The sequence below is a fragment of the Otolemur garnettii genome, unplaced genomic scaffold (assembly GCF_000181295.1).
Source record: "Otolemur garnettii isolate 467f Iridium unplaced genomic scaffold, OtoGar3 scaffold00023, whole genome shotgun sequence".
Classification (NCBI taxonomy): domain Eukaryota; kingdom Metazoa; phylum Chordata; class Mammalia; order Primates; family Galagidae; genus Otolemur; species Otolemur garnettii.
This window is the reverse complement of record NW_003852418.1, coordinates 7,215,386-7,242,087: the sequence shown is the minus strand read 5'-3', so window position 1 is coordinate 7,242,087 and position 26,702 is coordinate 7,215,386. Positions and strand designations below refer to the sequence as shown.

The 26,702-nt window shown below is 47.8% G+C and overlaps 1 protein-coding gene across 2 annotated transcripts; it reads right to left on the bottom strand.

The window, feature by feature from the left end:
- Window positions 1-1,526: 1,526 nt before the first annotated feature.
- PABPC1L (poly(A) binding protein cytoplasmic 1 like) lies at window positions 1,527-25,983 on the bottom strand. 2 transcript variants are annotated; one of them, XM_003787625.3, is made up of 15 exons: window positions 25,710-25,983; window positions 22,831-23,024; window positions 20,028-20,143; window positions 18,208-18,347; window positions 17,949-18,043; window positions 16,195-16,332; window positions 14,207-14,302; window positions 8,579-8,845; window positions 7,392-7,482; window positions 6,656-6,769; window positions 5,070-5,167; window positions 3,923-4,016; window positions 2,557-2,687; window positions 2,059-2,133; window positions 1,527-1,716 (listed from the first exon to the last, which is right to left on the bottom strand). In XM_003787625.3, the coding sequence occupies exons 1-14, from the start codon at window positions 25,900-25,902 to the stop codon at window positions 2,065-2,067; spliced, it is 1,836 nt and encodes a 611-aa protein (XP_003787673.1). In that variant the 5' UTR covers window positions 25,903-25,983; the 3' UTR covers window positions 1,527-1,716; window positions 2,059-2,064. The 2 variants fall into 2 exon arrangements, 1 of the variants encoding a protein (XP_003787673.1); XR_002772717.1 differs by lacking the exon at window positions 7,392-7,482 and having other exon boundaries at window positions 8,579-8,787.
- Between the last annotated feature and the right edge of the window lie 719 nt (window positions 25,984-26,702).

Here is a 26,702-nt window from a genome sequence, read left to right as displayed (position 1 = left end):
GTGAACAGATTTACTAAAATGTCTGTGTGAGCCAGGCATTGTGAATAGTGCTAGGGAGACCACAGTGAGTAGACACAGGTCCTGCTCCCAGAGGATTAATAGTTCACTGGGAAGGTAAGAAATTAATCAGATAATCAGGGCATTGTAAATTGCAGCTAACCAAAGTGCTGTGAGTAGTCAAGTGGTATTTTACCTGCCTAAAATGGAGCGTTCATGTGGAGGGAGTAAGCGGGGATTGAGTTCTACAATGGGAGATTAGTGAAGAGGGGAGGGGAGAGCAGCGTGTGCAGAACAGAACCAGTGTTTGTGAGGCCCTAGGTGGGAGGACAGGGTGGGACCAAAAGGGCCATTCAGGTTCAGTAAACGTGGCATGGGGAAGAGCTAAGGCTGTGTCCTCCTTATTGAAGTTTTATGATTCCATAGAGTAAACAAAGGGTTTGGATTGTCCCTTCAAGCAACATTCACCTGTCAGGCACATTGCCTCTGCGCAGTCATAAGGTTGAGTCTGTTTCGGTATAAGCAGTCACTGACCTCCAGGCAGAAGTGGATTTTAGACAAACATGGGCATGGTCAAGGGACAGTCTTAAAGCAGGGAGCTGTGCCCCTTTGCTGCCACCTGCTAAGCAGGCATGACTGACTTGGGACAGGTTTGCCGGTGCCATCCAGTCACAGCTGGCTTACAGCATCCTCTCACGCTCTAGAAAGCATGTCTCTTGATCTGCTAGTAAGAACAGAAATTTCCTATAAACATAGATGTGCTTGTAAATTAGGTAGCAGAGAAGAAAAGGGAGTGAGAAAAGGAGAGGGCATGGAGGAGATGCCAGTAGTCAGATCTGCATAGAGGACAAGCAGCAGCAGCCAGCCAAGGGGGTGGGGTGAAGTGGGGGAGGGGGAGCTCAAGGCTAGAGGAGGCAAGACAGTTTGAAATGTTTGTGGAGAACAGGAAGAGTGACTTTGAGAATTCTGTTGAATCTGTTGCTAGTGAATTTTCAGCAGAACTAGTCTGCTGGTCATGGTCTTCCCCACTGTCATTTGGCAGCTCAGGTACAGGAGAGGGCAGAGACCTGAAGTGGACATCTCTGGGGTGGGGGCATGGACTGTCCTGAAGGACTCTTCTGAGAGGATCCCCCACATCCCCTGCAGGACCTGGAAACGTACTCTAAAGCATTTCTACAAGGGTTCTTCTTTAATTATGCTACACAGCCACTTGGTCAGTCAGCCTGGCACCTGGAAACAACTGGTTGTTCACCTGCTCTGCCTGGTTGCTCAAGCCAGGGGCCTGGAAACACCTTGTGCCTCTGACATGGGCACCTGCAGCTTTGGTGCATTGCAGGATGTATCCATTTGGTCACACTCTGTACCACCAAAGGGTTGGGTTCCTGGCAGTTTCTCGTGCACACCCCCTGGGGACTTCAGTGCTCCTTTGTGTTTCTGTTCCTTACAGCCAAAGCTTTACCCACTTCAGGTCACCCCTTGGTTCTGTCCCCACCTTCCTTAGACATAAGAAGGCCTCTTGGGAGGCAAGACAGATTTTGCAACACTTTTAATGCACAAAGCAAAGTAATAGGCTGAGGGGGGGTGACCAAGCTTCATTCTACATACAGGGATCAAATACAGAGACAGACCACTGGGGAAATAAGTTACAGCTCACAGGGCCAGGGAGCCAAGAGCAGGAAACACTATTCCTTTCGCAGCCGTGGGAGCGAGGAATCTTTTCTGGGGATGAAAGAGTAAAATGAATATTTCTAGAAAGTATGGCAGATGAAGAAGGTAAGTAGCCCAGACCAGGCCTTCTGACCAATAGAACAGAGCAAGCAGTACCCATGGAAAGCCTGTGTGAGGCCTGGTAAGAGCACCTCTTTCACTCTGCACATCAATGCCCATTTCAGCCTCACAGTTAGCCATCTCCTTTGATTCTCTGGCTTCCCCAAACTCCCTGACACTTCAGAGGAAGCCAGTGACACAGCATGGGTCTAAGTGACTGTGTAGCAGTCAGTTCCTGCCCAGTTCTGTACAGCTTTCAGCCCAGCTGCTGCTGTCACTGTCCCTCCCACCTACCTGGTTTCAGTGCATGGACACCTTTGACTGTTCCATGGCCTGATGCTCTTGCAGCACAGCCACTGCCTCTTCTACCTGGGGGATACAAGTAGGAGGGGCTTAGTGCATTGTCCCAGTAGGACCCAGAAGAGCCTTGACCCCTTCCCACCACTGCATGCTAGATCCAGGGAGCACCCCTTATCCACAGCACCTCTGCAGAACCCTCACCCACTGCCGCTTGCAAGACCCCACAGTCACCTTTGAGACAGGTTCACTGCTGGACAACTGGAAAAACCCTACCCTATGCTGACTCAGAACACACCTCCTTGTAACAAAACATTGCCTCTGGAGCTACACAGATCTAGTCTGCCAAGGGGCTGAAGCAGCAAACCCTCAAATAAGTCCCTTTCCCACTCCAAGACTCAGTGAGCCTTCACTTTCCAGTAAGAAGACAAACCACTGGACACAAACTCCACTGGGAGACCCTGTCCTCAGCCTGCTCCCCAGCCTCCGGCCTACCTTGGCATGCAGGGACTCCGGAGACTCCAGCATGAGCAACAGCTCCGAGTTGTCAATCTCCAGCAGCATGCCCGTGATCTTGCCAGCCAGCTGGCTCTGGACCTCACGAATAAGGGGGTAGAGGCGCTCCCCTGTGTAGAACACCCTCCAATGGCTTGTGCACACACCTGTCTCACACCCTAGCAGCCCAGGGGTGGTACCACAGAGTGGAACAGGGAGGAGATACGGGTTCTTGTCCTGGAACTGGCCCTGCCCAGCTGTGACACTTAACCTTACTAGGCGCCTCTTCCCAAACACAAGGTTGGCACAGCAAATCCCGCCTTGGAAGACAATTTAAGAATCAAGTCTGATAGATGTGCAGGATGAGTTTTAACACAAAGTTGGTTTCCGTTTAAAAAACTAATGTTGATTTTGCGAGAAATAGTTTGAAGTGGTATACATGATAAAATTTTAGACAGGATGTGATAATGTTGAACTTGATACTCTTGGGGGCAGGGTGGCGAGGATATAGGATAAATTCACCTTCCGCCTTTAGGTATTTACAGTGACAAGGTCTAGTATGGTGGCCAGCCCATCTCAGCAATGGGTGGAGGGCCCAGCCAGGATAAGGTAACTCAAGAGGGCTGTGGAAGGAAGTGGTTTTCCTGAAGAAAACTGAAGATGTGTACAGGGTACTGCTAACAAAGCCTTCTACCTCCATCAAGCTCATATAAAACATTTCTGTAGAGTATAAAGTGGCAAAACCCTAACTAAGCTGAGGAAATAATGTGGTGACGGCAATGCAGGCCTTCAGTGGTGGCTACAAAGCACAGAACCTGCCAGCCAGGAACAGGCTTGCTCATTTGTTCAGCCATTAGTGGCATCTTTCAGCAGGGCCTGTGATAGACACTAGGGAGGGAGATGAATTACACAAGGAATTCAGAGTCTAGTGGGGAATAACACCGCTTACCCGGTGCACACACAATCCCCACCTCTCCACAGCAGGCCCTGGTAGACTGATGAAATTTGGCCCCATCTTCCTCCCATTCAGGAATAGGTGTGAGGAACTGTACGCCCACCTATAGGCCAGTTCCCTAAAGAAACCCAAGACAAAGCTCTCATCTCCCCACATCTGGGCGTCTCCCACTCTAAGTCAAAGTCACGTGACAGCAGAGCTGGAAGGAACTTTGGGACCATCCAGTCTGGCCAGTGTTTTAAAGCAAGAGAAAAGGGACCTGAAGGGTAGAGGCAGTGTGGGGAAGGTCAGCCAGCAGGTTGGACAAAGCTGGACCTCATCCTCACATCTTCAGGCAGGGTGTTTGCCAACAGGCAAGCCAGCTCCCTGCCACCTTCATCTTGCTCTAGAGTTGAAGACACAGCCACTCACCAATCATCTGCTTTTGCTCATGCAGGGGTGCTGCAGCCAGCATGGACACGGTCAGGGGCTCCTGTCCAGGGACATGCACCGCAGGCTCCTGGACCTGCACCATGGCAGAGACAGCCCTTAACCACCATGAACTGGCAAGGCCTAGACGCCTTACCCTATCACATAAACATGAGGCCAGAAGACTCTGGAAGAGTGGCGCAGGGACAAGATCTGGATGATCAGGTGGGGCAGAGGGTCCCTAAAAAGGGCACAGTGGTTTAGGAGATAGAATTATGCTCTAACGTGGAAATTCTCTGTGGCGCTGAACTTGGAAAGGATGTGTCCAACCCTTTTTTTTATCCTTCAGCTGCATATTGGAAAAATGAGAGTTGCCTTGGGCTACATTAAATAGACAAAAGCTGATTAGCAAAAAAAGGTCCGTGTATATTTTTTTGTGATATCTGACACTGCAGATAAGTAAAAAAAATCCTCACAAAGTCAGCATGCAGCCCATGGGCCGCAGGTTGGACACCCCTCTGAGTATAAAGCCCCAGGATGGACACTGCCAAATGAAAGCCAAGCATTACAAATCACTTTGTGCCAAATAAAGATCTTTTTATCAAGTGGCTTTATGGACACATCCCCAGCACTCTCCGACCCTTGCACACCTTAACTCTAAAAATGTTGTTGCTGTTTGAAGACTATTCTTGTTCATCCTACAAGAAAAAGTTCAAACTAGACACATCTCACTTCTAGATAGGATGTGATAACTCTGAACTTGAGACGTTTTCTTGGGCAGGGAGATAAATACACAGCCTTTCATTTAATTATACAATTTTCAGTTAGGTTTTGAGTGTTAATCTTACCCCTTCAGTGCTCAGCATAGTCTTAGAATCCCTATCCTGGCTGCTCAATACAAATACTAAGGAAATCCAAATTAATTTTGGTACCAACTTTGGCAAAGCAAATTGTAATTGATTAACAAAACATGACGCTGGCCCTCTTTCCCCTTCTGTCAGTAAGGGTGATCTCTTATGGATTACACGCATTAATAATGAAACTTTATAAGTCAAGAAAAGGAAAAAAAAAAAAGTCACAACACCTTAGCCAAGGTTCTGAGCAGGGCCTTCTGGAGCCCAGACTAGGAAGGCAGCTGGGCCAGGCTTACCCGATGGGTGTTGTGTGTTGATTTGTATGGCAGGAGGGGCCGACCTGGCATACAGCATCCTGTCCCACTGGATCCTGTGGTCTGGGTACCAATGTTGGCTGTAAAAAAAAAAAAAATTAAGCAAGGTTCAAATAGCTACTATCAAAAAAAAAAGAGAGAGGGGCAAAATAGAAAATAACAAGTATTGGCAAAAATGCAAAGAAATGGGTGCAGCAGCTCACACCTATAATCCTAGCACTCTGGGAGGCCAGGTCAGGAAGACAGCTTAATGCCATTAGTTTGAGACCAGCCTGAGCAACACAGTGCGATCCCATCTCTACAAATAAAATTAGCCAGGCATGGTGGCACTAGCTTATAGTTCCAGCTACTTAGGGAGGCTGAGGCAGGAGGGGCAGGAAGATCACTTGAGCCCAGGAGTTTGAGGTTGCAATAAGCTATGATGATGCCATTGTATTCTATCTGGGGGTGACAGAGGGAGACCCTGTCTCAAAAAAATGAAAAGAAACCGAAACACTTGTGCACTGTTGGTGGGGATAAATAGAATTACCATATCATTCATCAGTTTTGCTTCTGGGTATATACCCAAAAGGATTAAAAACAGGATCTCAAGGAGCTATCTATATACCATGTTTTATAGTAGCACTATTCACAATCCCGAACAGGTGGAAGCAGCCCAGGTGTCCGCTGACAGATGACTGGATAAACAAAATGTGGTAAACACATACAGTGGAATATTATTCATCCATAAAAGGAAGGAGATTCTGACATGTGCTATCACACAGGTATATCCTGAGACAAGCTAAGTGACATTTAGTCACCAAAGGGCGAATACTTATATGAGGTACCTAGAAGGGTCAAATTCACAGAGATACCAAGTAAACTGATGGCTGCCTGGGGCGAGGAGAGGGGGAAGGAGGAGTTAGGGTTTAACGAGTATAGAATTCCAGTTTTGCAAAATTCATGGAGTTGCAGAGACGAAAGGTGGGGCTGGTTGCACAATAGTGTAAAGGTACTGAACACCATTGACCTATCCATTTAAAAATGGTTAAGTGGTAAATTTTATGTTATGTGTATTTTACCACAATCAAAAAAGGGAAAGAGAAAAAAAATAGAACGGGAGCATCAGGGCCTGGCAGCCACCTAAGGCCAGGGATTGAATGTCTCTTTCATGCAGAATCCCCGGAGCTGTACAAGGCAGACAGGAGAACATTTGCTGAAGGAACAGATGTGCTTGCCTTGTAGCCAGAATCTACAAACCCTTGGTCACAGCTGCTGAACTATCTTCCACTGAGATTCAGGTCCAATACTAAGCCCTGCATGTACTTTACAAGAAAATGGGGGTATTATATTTTTATCCCTATTTTAGGGATTAGGTAATCAGTTAACAGTAATTAGCGAGGGCTGCAGGGTGAGTTGGTCCTAGGAACTGGAAGCCAAGCTATAAGCCACAAACAGTATCCAAATTCAGCCTTGCTCACAAAAAGGGTATATGGCAAGGTCAACACCTTGGATGTTTCTGACTCCCCAGCAAGGCCAATCCCAGCCCTTGCCCCCCACCCACTCCTCCTAGCTCTGCCCACACTCACCCACTCTCTGGGTGTGGGGCAGAGGCCGTGGCACCTGGGTGGAGGCCTGCCTCATGCTGCTGATGTGGGCCGAGGGGCGCCGAGACATGCCTGGTGGCCGGACCATCGAGGCAGCTGGAGGGTAGGTAGCTTGTGATGCAGATACCGTGGAGAGAGAAAGGTTGAGCAGGCAGAAGTAGGGGATGATCAGAGTAGCATACTGTTCCCTGAAGCTTCCAGGGCCAGCAAGAGCATGGGGAAGGGAAATAGGAAGTTCACAGCAGAAAGATGAGTGAATTCACCTCGACCCAGACCTCCAGGGAGGGGGTGCATGGAAATCAACAATGACAAAGCCAACGTGTGTCTATCTGGAGCCTTAAGATGCATAAGCACTATAAAACATACACCTTAGCCCCCAAGACAGTTTCGAGTGTGAACTTCACTCTTACAGAGAAAGGTCATTCATCAACAATATAGCCAGAAGAATTTCATTTTCTCAGCTTTCCAAGATTTTTCAGTATCACAAATCAGAGACATCTTCGGAGATACTGATACTGGCTACATGGCAGGTCTTTCCTAGGCCCACTGCCGTGATTCGTGCTTCACACACATCTCATTCAGAAGGGGAAACGGAGTCTGGGAGGTGAAGTTACCATCCCAGCAAGTGTCAGAGTCAGGCCCATCCCTGATGTTATCATTCCCTCACAGGGCCCACACCCACAGGGCAGGTGAGGGTAGAAGGGGATGGATCACTCACATGAAGATCTAGGTGGCTGGGACGTCCACCTGGGGGCCGGCTGGGGGGGTGGCATGGAGCTGGAACCATAGTACGCAGCCTGGCCTGGAGGCTGCACGGGAGAAGAGGATCTAGATGAAGGGCTTTGCAGCAGGGGAGGTGAGAAGCTACAACTCCTCAGGGACACTGTTGCCCTGAGTCCCCTTCACCATGATCCCCTTCAAGGGACTGGTTAGAAAAACCCCACAAAGTTGGAATGAAAGCTCCTTCCTCCTATCTCCGAAGTCTATTAGCCTCGAGTCCTTTAGGGCAAGATCTCAGATTTCAATCCTCACTCTTTATCAGAGCCACCTGGGATAAAAAAAAGGAACATCTTACTCCAATTTGTGCCCACTTAAGCAACTGCTAAAAAGAGAAGAAAATTCCCACCCTGGTGGCCCTCCATGGTATACATCTTCCTCCTTCCTCTGAGTCCCATGAGCTCCCTTCCCAACCACGCTCCTCAGAACAGGAACATCCAGGGCAGCTGTTAACAGGCATCCCACAAAAAACCACCATCTAAGTCGGGGAAATACTATATACTCCAGGCCTCTTCTGTTGAGTCACAATAGACATCGGCACATTCGGGTAGAATAATATATATAGTAAAGAGATTAAGGTTTCTTGCAGCATTTCCTAAACTTATTTGACCATCAAAAGTCTTTTTCAGGCTCAGTGCCTGTAGCTCAGTGGTTAGGGCACCCGCCACATGTACCGGGGCTGATGGGTCCGAACCTGGCCTGGGCCTGCCAAACAACAATGATAACTACAACCAAAAACTACCTGGGTGTTGTGGAGGGCACCTGTAGTCCCAGCTACTTGGGAGACTGAGGCAAGAGAATCCCTTGAGCCTGAGCTTTTGAGGTTGCTGTGAGCTGTGACAGCACAACACTCTACTGAGGGCAAAGTGAGACTTTGTCTCAAAAAAAAAAAAAAATCTTTTTCAGCACAAATGTCACGAATCACTCTCTCAGATGGGGGAAATGCTGTTTGATAGTGACCCTCTTTTGCAAATGTTGAAGTTAAGACCTCAGCAGGTGAAATGGCCTGCCTAGCAAGTTTTCAGGAGAAGCGAGTGGGGAGCCTCCGTTTGCCTGTGAAGCTTTAGCCTTCCTGCTCTACCTGCTGTTGGGGAGCGAGGGTTGGGGGAGCTATGAGTGGGCTGTCACCTGGGGCACAGCGGGGAGGAAGTAGCTGGTGGGCTGCTGGAAGGATCCCAAAAAGGGACTGCCCAGGGCCCGCATGGTAGATAGGCGCTGCATGTACTGGTTAGTCAAGATGGCCTTCCGCTCCTCCTTGCGCTGGGCCAGTGCCACGTACAGTGGCTTGGTGCCCACGATACGCCCGTTCATCTCTGTCACGGCCTTTGTCGCCTCTTCTGGAGAGGAAAAACACACAAAGCCAAATCCCTTGCTGTGGCCACCCTCTGTCATCACCTAAAAGCAAGACAAGACAAGAGCTGCTGGGCATGAAGGAAGAAGACTCTGGAAGCTGGGCCTCCCTCCTCCTCTGGCCCCCTGCCCGGCAGTAAGCAAGACCACGGGAGGCTTATGCCAAAGAGATGGACCGTCCACCCGGCACTTACTGAGGCCTGCTGCATGCCAGATACCTCCTGCGCCTTCACGTGGCACATATACAACCTCCTGACACCAGAGATGCTGCGCCTCCCACTTTACAGGTGAGTAAGGGAGAGAAAGTGATTTGTCCAGGGGCCTCATATTGTAACAGAGGTAAAAGTCTGCACAAGTTCAACGAAATGTCTCTTTAAAACTCTCCCCCTATTTTGGGAATTAAAACCTGCATTCCTAGGAGGCACCTGTGGCTCAAAGGAGTAAGGCACCAGCCCCATATGCCGGAGGAGGTGGGTTCAAACCCAGCTTGGGCCAAAAACTGCAAAAAAAAAAAAAAAAAACAAAAAAAACCCCTGCATTCCTTCCTGAGGCCAGTAATTAAAGGGGCAGGAAAATGTTCTTTGCTGTTTGTTTTCTAGTATCTTCTTTTATTTGAGACAGAGTCTCACTTTGTTACCCTCAGTAGAATGCCGTGGCATTGTAGCTCACAGTAGCCTCAAACTCTTGGGCTCAAGAGATCCTCTAGCCTCAGCCTCCCAAGTAGCTGGGACTACAGGGGCCTGCCACAATGCTCGGCTATTTTTAGAGACTGGGTCTCACTCTTGCTCAGGCTAGTCTCCAACTCCTGAGCTCAAGCAATGAGTTCTCAAGTGATCCCCAAGCCTCAGCCTCCCAGAGTGCTAGAATTACAAGCATGAGCCACTATGCCTGGTTTTGTTTTCTAGTATCTTAAGAGGGCTCAGCAGAATTGTCCAAGGGTCACAAGATCACTGGAGATAAGGTCAACAAAACCACCAATTATAGTTAAATAGCAGTAGCCTGAAGCCATAACATATGACACCAGTTACTGTCCAGTAGACCCAAGCCCAAGTACCCCTTTTAAACAGCTGTGTTTTTCTACTTCAAGACAGTGTAGTGGTCTTCCATACTACACTTGATCTTAGCCAGAAGGCCAGAGGCAATAGGATGGTGGGCTTGAGAAGTTAGTCCATTGCCTTCCTCACTTGGCAGCAAATTAAATGAACTTCTCTTTCCTTTTCCTCAAACCCCCTGTCCTCTTCTTCATTCTCACTGATTTGGCCTTGGGGACAAATACAGGTAACAATACATCAGCCAGGACTCAACCCAACACACTGTTCTGACAAACCTCTATGGCATCTGCAAGGTACATGTTCTTCGGGTGTCTGGAGAAGAGGTTCTTAGGTTTTTATTAAAATAACCTTTTTACTTTGGAATGACTTTAGATTTATAAAAGTTATAAAAAGAGTACAGAGAGCTGCTATATATTTTTCAGCCAACTTCCCTTAATGTTAACATGGTACATTTAACTAAACTACAATATTAACACTGGTACGACACTGTTAACTATTTTATTATTAGTGCCTAATGACTACAATGCTAATTCACTTTTTTCCACTAATATACTTTTTCTCTTCTAGGACCCAGGGCACCTTTTTTAGAGTCAAGCCACTGGCCTGGGTCAACACTCCATAAAGACTAGAGCTATTTTTATTTTATTTATTTATTTTTTAGACAGAGCCTCAAGCTGTCACCCTGGGTAGAGTGCTGTGGCATCACAGCTCACAGCAACCTCCAACTCCTGGGCTGAAACCATTCTCCTGCCTCCACCTCCCAAGTAGCTGGACTACAGACACTCACCACAACGCCCAGCTATTTTTTAGTTGCAGCTGTCATTGTTGTTTGGCTGGCCGGGGCTGGATGCGAACCCGCCAGCTCAGCTGTACGTGGCTGGTGCCTTAGCCGCTTGAGCCATAAACACTGAGCCTAGAGCTATCTTTAAAAACCTGCCCTATTTGAGCCCATACTCTAAGTCAGTGATTTTTAGACTATATCCTGCTACCCATTAGAATAGTGGTCTTAATCTGAGAGTCCATGAATCCCCCCTCAGGGATATAATTCAGGGGGTCAATGGGAATGACATCTTTATTTTCAAATTAGGATTTCCTTCCACTATGAATATGGCTCCCCCCCCAAAATCATAGCAGTATTAGCCACGCCTGTGATCTTCTAAAAAAAAATCAAATATCATATTACATTATTACTAATCTCCAAAATATCATTTATGCTAATTGCTACTTTGCTAGATCTTAACAGTTACATTCATAAAGAAACACTTACTATAGCTTCTTTATAGGCGTTGTGGTAGGCGCCTGTAGTCCCAGCTACTTGGGAAGCCGAGGCAAAAGAATCACTTAAGCCCAAGAGTTAGAGGTTGCTGTGAGCTGTAATACCACAGCACTCTACCAAGGGCAACCTAATGGTACTCTGTCTCCAAAAAAAAAAAAAAAAAAAAAAAAAGTACATACTATACATCATTTTAGTATTTTGATTATATTTCAACATAATTATTTTTGTAATCCTATGAATTTTATTTTATGTGCTTAAAAATATACATAGAAGGGGTTCATAGGCTTCACAGACAGCCAAAGGGGTCCTGACACAAAACCATGTTTAAGAACTATTGTTAGTAGGTAGTTAATAATGATAAAATTAGTAAAGTTAACACTTGTGCAGAGCTTACTATGCATTTGATAGTGGTGCAAGTGTTATATATATTAATCCATTTAATTTTCATAATCACTATTTTATATAAAATAGAAGATATATAAAATTATATAGATAAAGGCTCGGCGCCTGTGGCTCAAGTGGCTAAGGCGCCAGCCACATACACCTAGGGTGGCGGGTTCAAATCCAGCCCAGGCCTGCCAAACAACAATGACGGCTGCAACCAAAAAATAGCCGGGCGTTGTGGCAGGCGCCTGTGATCCCAGCTACTTGGGAGGCTGAGGCAGGAGACTCGCTTGAGCCCAGGAGTTGGAGGTTGCTGTGAGCTGTGATGCTACAGCACTCTACCCAGGGGGACAGCTTGAGGCTTTGTTTCAAAAAAAAAAAAATTATATAGATAGAAAACTATATAAAATCTCCATTTTATAACCTGTTTGGCCTATTAAACAGCCTCTTTAGTATTTCTCAGGTTCTCAGGACATCTTAGAGGTAAGTAACGTCACTCCCATTTTACAATAAACAGGGTCTGAAAAGCAAAGTCACCTGCCTTGGGTTATATGTGTTAGGTAATAGTGGGACTGGGATTTACATCTAGGTCTGATAAACTTGAAAATCCTAGCTGTCAATCACATTGCTATACCAAATATATATGCATTTTCTGAGAGAGAAGGCCCACAGGTATTTTAGTGTTTAATCAAATTTACTGATGCCTAATGTATGGGTCCCACACCTTTCTGTCACATTTTCAAAAGGTCCTAAACCCAAAAAAAACTTTAGAACCCCTTCCATTCTAAACCACTTTCTCAGAACCCAGTCATTTTGTCATATGCAAGAGTCCCCAGCCCCACTGCCCACACTGATCTCTTTAGAAAGTTCTCCATTCCCCCTACATCTCCCTCCCTCCTCACAGTCAAGTCAAACACTGCTGTTACTGCCACTTCTCCCAGGAAGCCCTCCTGGTCCACTGAGTGCCCATAGCTCTGCCGCCTTGACTTACAAAATACACATATAAAGGTAGTGATGCGTCCGACTTCTTCACTAGACAATAAGCTACTCAAAGGCAGAAATCATATCCGACTTGCTCCCATATGCTTCCCACTGAGCTTGGTAAAACAGCAGGCTTTACAACAGCTTAAATATGAACATTGAGTCATCACAAAATCAACTGGAGAGTTCTTTTCGTTTGTTTTGTTTTTTGAGACAAGAGTCTCACTTCGTCACCCTTGGTAAAGTGTCATGGCATCACAGTTCACAGCAACCTCAGACTCTTGGGCTCAAGTGATTCTCTTGCCTCAGCCTCCCAATAGCTGGGACTACAGCTGCCCACCACAATGCCTGGCTATTTTTAGAGATGGGGGTCTCGCTCTAGCTCAGGCTGTTCTCCAACTCATGAGCTTAGGCAATCTGCCTGCCTCGGCCTCCCAGAGTGCTAGGATTACAGATGTGAGCCATTGTACCCAGTCTTTTTTTTTTTTTTCCTCTGAGACTGTGTCTTACTTCGTGACCTTCGGTAAAGTGCTGTAGCATCGTAGCTCATAGCAACCTCAAACTCTTGGACTCAATTGATCCTTTTGCCTCAGCTTCCCAAGTAGCTGGGACTACAGGTGCCCACCACAAGGCCTGGCTATTTTTAGAGACAGAGTCTGGCTCTTGCTCAGGCTGGTCTCAAACTCCTGAGCTCAAGGGGTCCTCTTGCCCTGACCTCCCAGAGTGCTAGGATTACAGGCGTGAACCACTGTGCCCAGCCTACTGGAGAGTTTTTAAAATAAAAGGTTCTGGGCTGCACCAGAACCTCAGTGGGTAGGGCGCCAGCTCCATATACCAAGGGTGTCAGGTTTGAACCTGACCCCAGCCAAATGCTACAAAAAAAATAGCCAGGCATTGTAGCAGGTGCCTGTAATACCAGGTACTCCGGAGGCTGAGGCAAGAGAATCACCTAAAGCCAGGAGTTGGAGGTTGCTGTAAGCTGTGACGCCATGGCACTCTACTGAGGGCAATAAAATGAGACTCTGTCTCTAAAAATAAATAAATGTAAAAGGTTCTAGCCAGATCTGCAGAAATGTACTTTCAATGCCCATCCCAGACATCTGTACTTAAGAACTGTCCCGGGGTGTCTACTGAGAATCCAGGGCTGAGGACAACCCAGGGAGTCCAATGCCCCTGTCATAAGGATGAGGCTCAGGAGTTAAGACACCTGCTTAAGATCACAGAACTGCTCAGTAGATGAGGCAGTGGTCACATCTTAGGTGTAACAGCATTGGGCATGGTAGATGCTCAAAAAAATAGAGAAATATTAAGAGTGATGCAGCCCAACCCTCTCATTTTTCAGATGGGAGATGTGAAGCCCAGAAGGGGTTAGCTATATCCACTAGTGAGGGGCAGATAACCATAGTCAATGGAGACATGGATTTCTGGAATCTGGCATACACTAGGCACTCAATAAATGCTTGTAGCCTGAGCCAAGGTTACAGTGAATCCCAAGTCCAGCTGTGTGACTGGAACCGTATTTCTAGCCTTTTCCCCTCCAGCCCAGACAAGACTACCAGCTCCAACAGGGTCAGACAGACAGAGGCCTCAAAGAGGTAGCTCAGCACAAACTCCCAGGAAGCCTCGGGGTAAGAGGAGGGTGGGGACAGAATGGGAGAAACTGATGAGAGGCTGGAGGGGAAGGTTGTCCCCACAGACATCCCCAGTCCTCACCTTCGCACTAGTAATCATTCCATAGGGAGAGAACTCTTTCCTCAGTTTCTCATCATCGATGGAGTCATCCAGGTTCTTCACATACAGGTTCACACCCTAGAAGGACAGGATACTGCTAGAAGTGCCTCTTCCCCTCCAAGCCCCAGATAGCCCAGGGGACCGACACAGGCCCCCTGCTCTCCATTGCCCACCCAGGTGCCCCAATCACTTGCATGCCCATCACCAGGAAGCTGCAACCCCCGCAACCCCTAACTCCCTCAGCAGTTGTCATAAATTTTCGCCGGCCCCAGACTCACCACAACCTCTCCCCCTTCATAGGAGGCACCTGCAGCAGACAAGGCACAGGGCTAGCCCCAGCATGGCTTTCCGGATGGCCAACATGGAGCAACAGTGGGCAGAGCTGCTCCAGGCTGGACCCAGGCCAGACCCTCAGTATGCAGTATCTGTGAGCTGCCCTCTGCTGCCTGCCAGCTCAGGGTCCTTGGGCCCAGCACTTACACTGCTGCCAGGCCCAACTCTAAGCTCCTCACACATTTATTTATTCATGTATTCATTTATTTATTTGTTGAGACAGAGTCTCACTCTGTTGCCCTGGGTAGAGTGCTGTGGTGTCATAGCTCACAGCAACCTCCAACTCTGAGGCTCAAGCAATTCTCTTGCCTCAGCCTCCCGAGTAGCTGGGACTATAGGTGCCCGCCACCACACTTGACTAATTTTTCTATTTTTAGTAGAGACAAGGTCTCACTCTTGCTCAGGCTGGTCACTTCTGAGCTCAGGCAATCCACCTGCCTTGGTCTCCCAGAGTGTTAGGATTACAGGCGTGAGCCACTGCACCTGGCTCATTTTAGTTTTTAGTTCACCATTGCACATTTTAGATTTTAATGCTCATAACCACCTCACAAGGAGGAAACTTTTATCCCCACTTTACAGATGGCAAAACGAAAACAAGCAAACAGGTTAAATAAATTGCCCCTAAGTGGCAGGAACAGGGCTAACCCAGGCAGTCTACGTGCAGAGTCTGTGCTCCTCACCCGTGAATGACAGCTGTCTCTAGTGCCTTGATTTTCTCCTTCCAGACCTCCCAAGCACAAAAGTGTCTGAATGCACAAAAGAATGGAGACCACACAGTTGTACAATGCACTAGCCGGCTCTCACAGATTAGATTACATCATGAGTGTTTTGTCTCTAAGTCTACAAACCCCTGACAGGTCCGACAGGTCCAACAAGGGAGTGTTGGTGTACACACAACTGTTTCTCAACCTCCACACTAGTGACATTCTGTGCCATATAGTCCTTTGTTATGAAACTGTCCTGTGCACTGTAGGATATCTGCCACATCCCTGCCTCAACCCAGTAGATGCCAGTGGTACCCTGTCACCCAAATATAACTGAAAATTATAGATATTGGATATTGTTAAATGTCCCCGTGGGGACAAACTTGTTCCTCACCGAGAACTACTGAGCATGGATGCTTGTGTGTGTTAGAGATGTATTCTCCTCTCATGAGTGATCTGGAACTTTTATTAAAAGTTTGAGATGTGTTCATTTCCCAGAGAAGTTTAGAGTATATTGATCTATGATACACATTTTAGTTAACTGCATTAATTAATGGCTGCATGACATTTTAACTTTTGGATGTGGTATATTTGGCCTCATTAGCCTCAACCAGGATTTCCTCTGGGGCATTTGCCAACATAGGGCACTTCGGTTGTCTGTGACTAGAGAATGAGGCTGGTACTGAGTGGGCAGGGGTCAGGATGCTAACGGATCCCACATAAAGGAATATTCCCACCAAGAAGTTAACAGCACCCCAACCAACCCCCAAAGGCTGGGCAGTGGGTTGTGTCCAGTTTCCCCACTGTTAGGATTTGGGCTGCTCATCTGCTGCCTGCTCTGAGCCATGTGCCCAGAAGTAGGGTCACCAGAAGATGAAGTCACCTTAGGGGACTCTCACACAGCAGTGGCTGCCACCGGAGACCTGACCTCACCTGGTAACGGTTCATCCGGTCCTGCTTCATCTGCTCGAACCTTCGCTTCAGCTCATTCTGCCGCTCTACCCGCTTCTGGGCCCTGCCCACATAGAGCAGCCGCCCGCTCACCTCCTTCCCATTCATGTGGACCACAGCCTAGGAGAACGAGGGAGAGCTGCCTGGTAACCACCCAGGCTGGCCCAGGCCCTAATCTAAAGGGGCCACCTAAAAACCAGGCCATATGTGCTAGCTGAGAATAATTAGTACCAGGATAATGGCACCTATTAGCCAGGTACAGTCGCTCACACATATAATTCTAGCACTCTGGATGGCCTAGGCAGGTGGATTGCTTGAGCTTAGGAGTCAAGACCAGCCTGAGCAAGAGCAAGACCCTGTCTCTAAAAATAGCCAGTCATGGGCTCCTGTAGTTCCAGATACTTGGGAGGCTGAGACAAGAGAATCACTTGGGCCCAAGAGTTTGAGGTTGCTGTGAACTATGATGCCACAGCACTCTACTGGGGTGACAAAGTGAGAGTCTGTCTCAAATTTATATATATATATATATATATATATATATAAGCTGAAAAGGCTACATACTCTGACTCTAAGCAAATGACACTCTAGAAAAGGCAAAACTCATACAGAGCCAGTAAAAAATTCAGAGGTTGCCAGAGACTAACGAGCAGAGAGGGATGACTAGGCAGAGCACAGAAGATTTTTAAAGTGAAAATACTCTCTGATAAGAAAATAGTGGATACAAGCTGGATGTGGTAGCACATGCCTGTAATCCTAGTACTTTGGGAGGCAACCAGAAAAAAGACATCAGCCAGTTGTGGTGGTACATGCCTATGGTCCCAGCTACTTGGCAGGCTGAGGCAGGACCTAGGAGTACTAGGTTACAGTGAAGCTATATTGTCACCACCGCACTCTAGCCTGGACTACAGAGCAGAACGTGTCTCAAAAATAAATAAATAAAAATAGTGGATACATGTCATTGGTAAGGGCTTTATTTTTTAAGAAACATCTGTGTCGTAACCCATGTTGATTTTTCTTTTTTTTTAAAAAATACAGTCTCACTCTGTCACCTGAGTATTAATTAGATAGAGTGGTATGATGTCAAGTGATCCTCTTGCCTCAGCCTCCAAGTACCTGGGATTACAGGCACCTGCCATAATGCCCAGCTAGTTTTTCTATTTTTAATAAAGACAGGGTCGCACTTTGCTCAGGCTAGTCATGAACTCCTGAGCACAAGCAATCAATAGGCCTTGGCCTCCCAGAGTGCTAGGTTTACATGCGTGAGCCACCGTGCCTGGCTGATTTTTCTTTTCTTCACTTAACTGGCCTAAGCCTGCTCAATAGTGAGCTCAACTGCAGAAAATCCTGCTTCTTCTGCAAGATATACAACTTTTCTTTGCAATCAATTTATACTGAACTGAATTTTCATTGACTTATCCACAAAAGTCATCAAAAGTCAGGCCCAAGTATATACTGACTCAATGGTTAGGATTAGGGAGAAATGTTTGAAGGAGAACTGGTTTTTCAAGTGGCCACTTCAGTAGCAAATATCTTTACATAAATTGAAGGCTTTTCCTTCCCTACCTAAGTATTTGTTTCTGTGCACCTCAGGCCTTAGAAGAAACCAAAGAAGGATGGAGCCTTTGGCCTTTGCATCATAGGCAGGAAGGGACAGCTGGAACCTGCACTGATCTCTCCCCTTCCTGACCCTGGCTCGGTGCCCCCTCCCCAGAACAGAGCTCTGGGGAGGCTCCTACCTTCTGGGCTTCTTCATGCGTCTCAAAGTTGACAAAGCCAAAGCCCCGGGAGTGGCCACTGCTGTCCCTCATCACCTTCACACTCAGCATCTTTCCTGGGAAGGACCAACCTGGCTCAAAGGGGAGTTTGGGAAGTCCCAAGATGTTCCCTCCCTTACCCCAAGTCCTCAGGAAGCCCCAGGAGGGTCCTTCCTCCCTGCCGGACCTGGATGGAGAAAGAGAAATAGTGACCTCCCTCCTCCCTTGGGAACACGCCCACCGAACTGGGAGAAGAGCTCCTGGAGGCCTTGCTCATCCACATCCGCCTGGAGGTTCTTCACATAGATGTTGGTGAACTCCATGGCGCGTGCTCCCAGCTCCACCTCTCGCTCCCTACGGGACTTGAAGTGGCCAACAAAACTGTGGACACACAACAGGGTAGGCAGCTGCAGCCATCGGCTACCCCTAATCCCAGTCCCAGCCCAACTGCTGCCCTCTCCGGGCCTCCACATCCCTCAGGAGACTAAGCAGGCAATCCTCCTTAGGAAATACCTAAGGCCCAACTACATCCAACAGCCAACACGCTCTGTCTTAGAACTTGTCCCCAGCATGAGGTTAAGATGTCATTCTTGTGACAAATGCACACAGAACTACTAGTATATACCAGGCAGAGGACAGTACAGGAGATAACAACAAGAACTTGGCAGTTAGATGGATAAGGGCTTAGATCCTTCCTCTGCAGCTGTGTAGCTGTGTGACCTTGGGGAAGTTACTTAACCTCTCTGAGCCTCAGTGTTCATTCCTGTAAAACTGGGAATGAAATTCATGTCACAGGGCTTCGCTCATTTAGTTAACACATACTGGGTGCACTAGAGAATCAGGGGTAAGCAAATAAGACATGGTCAATGGATGGGGATGGGATGGACCCATTTAAACAGAATGTCAATTATAAAAGCTGTAATTTCCAAGTTCAGATAAACATATCTAGGAAAGTATCCTAGATTAGAAAAACAAAAAACAAGCATAAGAAATTCTGGGCTTGGCACCTGTGGCTCAAGTGGCTAAGGCGCCAGCCATATACACCTAAGGTGGTGGGTTCGAATCCAACCTGGGCCCGCCAAACAACAATGACGGCTGCAACCAAAAAATAGCCAGGTGTTGTGGTGGGCGCCTGTGGTCCCAGCTACTTGGGAGGCGGAGGCAGGAGACTCGCTTAAGCCCAGGAGTTGGAGGTTGCTGTGAGCTGTGATGCCATGGCACTCTACCCAGGGGGAAAGCTTGAAGCTCTGTCTCAAAAAAAAAAAAAAGAAAGAAAGAAATTCTGGTGATATCCCTAGCAGATTTGGCACAAACAAATTGTAGCAGGCACCAAAAATTAAAGAAAATTGAGTGAAAGTAAACTTAAATAAATTACAGCCACAGCCAGCACCCTTCTGAGAACTGGGAGAGCCCACCAGATTAGTTGGTCAGGTTGACAGGACCCCACCTTGAGAAACCCTGGATAAAAATGAAGCTTAGAGCATCTCCCAGCTCAAAGCCACCTTCATTCCCCTGACCATGGAGTTGGGCCATAAAATGGGCAGAATCAAAGTTGGGGAGGAGAACAGCTGGCAGCAGATTTTTTCTGGCATCCCTATCTCAATTTTCCCATCTGTGAAGTGGGGGTGCTATGAAACTTAACTGTAGGAAGAGGGTAGGCTAAGCATATACCTCTTTTTCTTCCACCCCCTAAATCCCATGAAACAATGCAAGTCATTTAAGAAAGAAAATTCACAGCCATGCTGAGAAGGCCAGAAAACAGATGAAATCACTGAGTTCATTAATGACAAGGCCATCAGCTCTTCCCTCCAGAATTTCAAAATCACCACTCTCTTTACCACTCAGAACAACCCTCTACATGTACCGTCAGCTCCACTCTTACGTGCAGGAAGACAGTCCCTGAGAAACAGAGCCACTTGTCTGAGATTAGGCTTGGAGGAAGACTGCCTGCTGCTCAGTGCCTGGTGTGACCATTAGCCAGTAAAGGGTTGCACTGGTTCCTGACTGGTGGTGTGATGCTTCTGTCCCCACAGCCTCAGCCCCCAGGCCCAGGGAACTCACACTTTGTGGTCATTCAGCAGCATCCCATTCATGGTGTTGATGGCGTGCTGTGCGGCTTCATGGGTCTCAAAATGGACAAAGCCGAAGCCCCGGGAGCCATGCTCGTCACATGCCACCTGGGCCACAGGAAAGAAAGAGAGGGAGAGCATGGACAGAGGGCTGAGGTAGAGGAGAATGGCAAAGGTGATAATGACTTTCATGCCTGCCACATGTATGGAAAAGACAATCCTACATCACACTATAGCTCCCAGTTAGAGACGAGCTAAATCTCAGAGAGAGCCATCCACTTGCCTAAGATAACAGATTAAGGGAGGACGAACGCCCTCCAAATGAACACAGGTGTCATCTAAGCCATAGATCAGCTTTTAATTGTCTTCTTAAGGTGATGGGCAAAAGGATAAGACCAAACCCCTACACTTGTATCCTTGCTTCTTTTTCTTTTCTTTTCTTTTTTTTTTTTTTGAGACAAAGTCTCATTTTGTCACCCTCAGTAGAGTGCCATAGTGTCTCAGCTCACAGCAACCTCAGACTCTTAGGCTCCAGCAATCCTCTTGCCTTAGCCTCCCAAGTAGCTGGGACTACAGGTGCCCACCATACTTGGCTAGTTTTAGGTCTCACTCTTGCTCAGGCTGGTCTCGAACTCCTGAGCTCAAGCCATCCACCCACCTTGGCTTCCCAGAGTGCTGGGATTACAGGCATGAGCCACCTCACCCAGCCCTGCGTCCTTGTTTCTAACAGCAAACTGGAAACAATGTAAGGGTCCACCAGGGAGAAACCAGTTAAATTACAATACATTCATGCTGCAGTTGAAGAGAAGGTGGTATATCACTTGATTGACAGTTATCTGTTAAGTGGGGTGGGGGGGGAGTCCATACGGGTTCAAGTGGGCATCTACATATAGAAAGTTTCGAAAAAGACATAAAACTATTAATAATGATTATTTCTGGGGACCAGGGCTGGAAGAGATAGAGCCTTCTTTTTCACTTTCTTACCTTCCACATTGTTTAAACTTTACCAATTCGTGTATTATTTCAACAGACTCATTTCATTTCTTTAAAAGATGCACAAACATCTTATTCCCCTTCTGTAACCTTCCCAATACGAGTCAGAAGGACAGAATTGAAGTACAACAGAAGAATTCTGGTTCACATAGTTCCCATGCCTCTTGTTGGACATGTGGAAAGATCAATGACCCCTGTTTTAAGGGGACCGTTGCCCCGCTCATCCCTATAGCCACTGCCACAGCTCAGCTAAGTGGCATTTTTTGGCTAGATGACCACCACTGTCTCCCTGCACTGACCACTGGGATGGTCTTTGTAAATGTAATTCTGACTGTGTCCTTTTAATCTCTAGTAGCTTCTACCCACAGAACTATATTAACTTGGCATTGGAGGCTCTCCAACAGGCCCCGCACAACAAGCACAGCTCGCCAATCCATGCCTTGCATGCACCTTGCTCCTCTCCAGCCCCAGACAGGGTCCTTCCACTGTCAACTCAAGCCCTAGCTCTTCCATTCAGATTTGATCTTGTTGAGTCAAGCAACTGCTAAAGGCATCACATACTTACCTTGTTATATTTGCCATAAGCACTCTTCCAGGCAATTCTTAACCTCTGAGTCCCAGGGGAAATGTAAATAAGTGACTTGTCCAAGGTCAGCCAGCAGAAGGAATTTTTAAATTTCCAGTTAGATGCTTAAGTGTGCCAGGTACCTTCTAAGAACTAAGCCTATACTACATATGCAAAAATACTAACACGTAGAAAGCCCTTGAGCAATCTGCCATTACTTTTTTTTTTTTGCAGTTTTTTGGCCGGGGCTGGACATGAACTCACAACCTCCAGTATATGGGGCCAGTGCCCCACTCCTTGAGCCACAGGCACCGCCCTGCCATTACTTTCGTCAGAATTTACCACACAGTTAAGCATCTTTCTTCCATTGATCCTCAAAAGACAGGAAACAGCCCTATCTCTTTACCACAGAGAATTATTAGCACATTAGTGTACCTCCTTGAGTCTGACTACCCCTCTGAGCCACAGGAGATAACCCCTTATTCATGGGGAGGTTGGGAGTCTTATTTGAGAACTTAAGGATCATGCCTGGCATACAAATAAATAGCTCTCAATGAAAGTTCGAACTCAGTGGTCACCCAGAGTCGTCCTATGCTCTCGAGAAGGGCAAATATTCCAAAGGATACAGAGTAACTGATCAATCATCCTTATAAAATCTAGAGGCAGAAGCAGGTGGATCACCTGAGCTAGGGAGTTTGAGACCAGCTTGAGCAAGAAGACAGACCCTGTCTCTAACAATAGCCGGGCATTGTGATGGGTGCCTGTAGTCCCAGCTACTTTGGAGGCTAAGGCAAGAGGATCACTTGAGCCCAAGAGTTTGAGGTTGTTATGAGCTATGACACTCAACGAAAGGTGACTCAGTGAGACTCTGTCTTTAATTAATTAAATCTAGAGACGGAACACCAAGTTTATGCCCTCTGTTCAGGGCATACTGACCTATGGTATCACCTCATATCCACAACATCCTCATATACAAAGTCAGAAATAACCAGAGCCCTTCTTAAATGATAATACATTTGTTTGTTCATATTTAGTAAGTATCTAATAAGTGTCACTTTTTATTCTAGATATTGGGATACAACAGCGACTAAAAACAGAACCACTACTCTCATGGGACTTACACTCTAGTATAAGAGAAATCTTAGAAACAAGATATGGTCCATTGATTGCTACGACATCCCTCTAAAATACGGGCTGTTGACACTGATTCCCCTCCCCCACAAAGAGGCACACCCACCTTGCAAGAGAGGATGTTCCCAAAGGTGGAGAAGGTGTCATATAAAGCCTTGTTGTCAATGGAGGCCTCTAGGTTCTTGATGAAGATGTTGCCCACACCTGACTTGCGAAGTCCTGGGTCTCGCTGGGACCACATGATGCGGATGGGCTGGCCTTTGATCATCTCAAAGTTCATCGTGTCCAGTGCCCGCTCCGCTGGACAGGGGAAGGAGAGAAAGGAGCAAGTTACGGGGATTTTCTCACCAGACTCTCCCATAAGGTGCTTAATAGGGAGTCAAAGAAAAAAAAAATGTTATTGAGTCCCACCTGAGACAAGAGCCTGAAGGCTCAGGAGGGATAAGCTGAGATCTTATTCAGCTCCTCACTGCAGCCATAGATTCCTATTCCCATTTTACAGGTGGGAAAATTAAGGCTTTAAATGGTGAATGGTCAGTGGCAGAGTCAGGTCTATTCTGGCCTCTAAAGCACACTGAGTAAATAAGAATGTCCACATAACCAGGGATAGCAGCAGTCTGAGAAAATTAAAGCTCAGACGTGAAGAGCAGAGTTGAGATTCGATCCCAGGTCATCTGCCTTTGGGGGAAGTGAACATCCCCTCCCTGAGCCTGTTCCTCCCCTATAAAGTGGGAATGATGATAATATTACCTATTTTTCCACACCTAACAAAGGCAGATAACACCACCTACCCTCTAGGTTGTCAGATAGATTGAAAATTAAATAAGGTATGCAAGGGGCCTTTTTTGTACTTTGTGCCTGACATAAAGTAGGTATTTGGTAAACAGTAGAGTGTCTGAAAATAGCAGCCTATGCCCCTCCTCCTGCCACTGCTGCAGCCTATTCCCTACCAGGTAACACGTGTCCCCTTCTTCAGAGACTCTGCTAGTTTCAAAGTCCTGGATGGGGGCTGTAGGGAACACAGTGAAGCAAGTTCAGGAAGCCTGGGGGCCCCATCTGGTCCTATCACAAACACACAGGGGCAAATCCCTTCTCTCTGCAGCTTGGTTTTCCCATCTGTGAAGTGGGCAAAAAGGTCAGGTCCTGCTTCATTCACAGGGCTTGGAGGAAGATGAGAAGAAAGGCAGAACGTGGGGCAAGGGGAAGTCAGGCTGGAATGCAGCTCAGCCACCTGAGGGCAAAGGGGTCTGCAGAACAACTGTCCCCCAGCAAGCCCCCAACCCAGGGAATTTCCCCATCCATCCAGAAGACTTGGAGTAAGGGCGCCCTCTTTTGGACCTGGCTGTGGCAAGCATTTTTTGGTTAAATTTCTGGAGTCTTATTTTTTGAGACAAGGTCTCACTCTGTTGTCCAGGCTAGAGTGCCACGGGGACAGCCGAGCTTATAGCAACTTTAAACTTCTGGATTCAAGCAATCCTGCTTCAGCCTCCTCAGTAGCTGAGACTCCAGGTACCCATAACAACACCCAGCTAATTTTCCAATTTTTAGTAGAGATAGGGTCTCAGTCTTGCTCAGGCTAGTCTCAAACTCCTGAGCTTAAGAGGTCCTTCCACCTCAGCCTCTCAGAATGCTAGGATTACAGGCGTCAGCCACTGTGCCAGGCCAATTTTCTGGAGTCTTCTTACACCAGAACTTTACAGCTACTGTGATTTTTCTTAGGTTATCGCTTAAGGGCCCTTACAATGTAGCAAATGAACAGGAGATACACCAGATCTCCATTCTTTGTTTTTGAGACAGAGTCTCACTTTGTCACCCTGGGTAGAGTGCTGTGGCATCATAGCTCATAGCAATCTCAAACTCTTGGACTTAAGCAATTCTCTTGCCTCAGCCTCCCAAGTAGGTGGGACTACAGGCGCCTACCACAACACCTGGTTATTTCTTTTTTTCTTTTTTTTTTTTTGAGACAGAGCCTCAAGCTATCCCCCTGGGTAGAGTGCCGTGGCATTACAGCTCACAGCAACCTCCAACTCCTGGGCTCAAGCAAGTCTCCTGCCTCCACCTCCCAAGTAGCTGGGACCACAGGCGCCCTCCACAACGCCCGGCTATTTTTTGGTTGCAGCTGTCATTGTTGTTTGGTGGGTCCGGGCTGGGGATTTGAACCCGCCACCTTAGGTGTACGTGGCTGGCGCCTTAGCCGGTTGAGCCATAGGCGCCGAGCCAACACCTGGTTATTTCTAGAGACAGGGTCTCGCTCTGGCTCCGGCTGGTCTCACATCTGTGAGCTCAAGCATTCTACCCATCTTTGCCTCCCAGAGTGCACGCCTGGCCATAGGTCTCCATTCTTTATGCTATTGGGGACCAAGCCTTAGCCCCATTTCACAGATGAAGAGGTGACCAAGCTCACATTCTCGTGACAGAGCTCTGTAAAAACCTGCTGTCTAACCTTAGCCTCTCCACTCTCAACAGAAGTGCAGACACACTCATCTAATAAGCTCTAATCAATCCTTTCTCAGCACTGAGAAACCAGCCTTAAAACCTGGGGAAGGCCACTTTTCAGGGCCAGGGAAGGTAGATCTCACGTCACACTGCCTAGAAAGCCCAAACAGGGCCCAGGGCCCTGCTCTAGTGGCTTCCCCACTCACCAGCTTCGACTTAGGCCTCTTCCTCACCAGGTGCTTTGAATCTCCTATCCTCAACACAGCTGCTGGGTTTCTATCCCAGGGTCTGCCTGACCCTAAAGCCTTTAGCTGTTTTCACTCGGCCTTAAACCTCTCTCCTCTGTAAAGTGGAGCAGTACCAGTAAGCTACATAGAACTTGCCAATTCCCATCTCAGAGACCAGGCCCCTGTGTCTTTGGGCTTCAATTTCCCTAGCTACAAAATGTTAGGTGACAAGCGCGGGCACCCCAGTCCCGGAAGCTGTCTGTCTCCTGGCTGTCCGTCTGTCCATCGTTGGTCCCTTCCCGCTCCCGCTCCCGGGGCTCACCGTCTGCTGGCTGCTGGAAGTTGATGTAGGCATAGCCCAGCGAGCGCCGGGTGGCCACGTCGCGGCACACGCGGATGGACAGGATGGGGCCGACAGGCGAGAACTTCTCATAGAGCAAGGCCTCAGTCACGTCGGCGTGCAGATCGCCCACGTAGAGAGAGGCGAGCGGGTAACCTGAGCTGCTGGCATTCATGGTGCGCAGGGGGCCAGGACTGCGGGCAGGTTGGGGGGACCGCGAGCCAGGTCACCAAGCAGCCGCTGCTCACCCAGGCGGGGGACTCGGAAGCCACGAGTGCACTGGGGAGCTCCCGGCCTCTCCCTCCCCCGCGCCGGCCCGCCCCTTCCCTTTAACGCCCTGGGAGCCCCGCCCCGGGACCCTTCCAGAGCTCTCACCCCACCTGAGCCCAAAGTGATCTAGAAGCCGCAGGTGGGGACATCTGTGAGCCCGCCCCGATAGGCGGAGAAAGCCCTCGCTTTGGCCTAGGGTAGGGCTGCGGGATACGTGGGTGGAGCTAACTCCCAGCAGTTGCGGACTAGGACCCCAGGCAGTTTGGGTTCTAATTCCAGAACAATCATTGCCTTTCTGGACCCCTTCACCTCTCTGTAAAATGGTAACGAATCCCTTTCGGCAAGGATTAAAGGAGACCATGCTTTTTATGCATTTCACATGCAAGTGGAATAATTCCAAACCGGACACCCTGTTTTAAAGCTTTTTTTTCCCCCCTAAAGAGCCTGATCCAGTCCAACTCTTCTGCACAAAGATGGAAATGTCGATATACTTGGACCTGAAGACTCCATGAGAATTCTATCACTGAGGTCTTTCCTGATACTGGTTCTTAAATTGTCAAGACCTCTTTCTGTTGATCAAGCCATTCCACCTGCATTACACCAGAAGGGACCAGTTACTTGTGGCCCTGCCTATGTGGGAACATAGGAACCTTACAGCAAAGCAAGGCTGAGGCGACACTAAGCTGATCAATAAGATAGTCGATT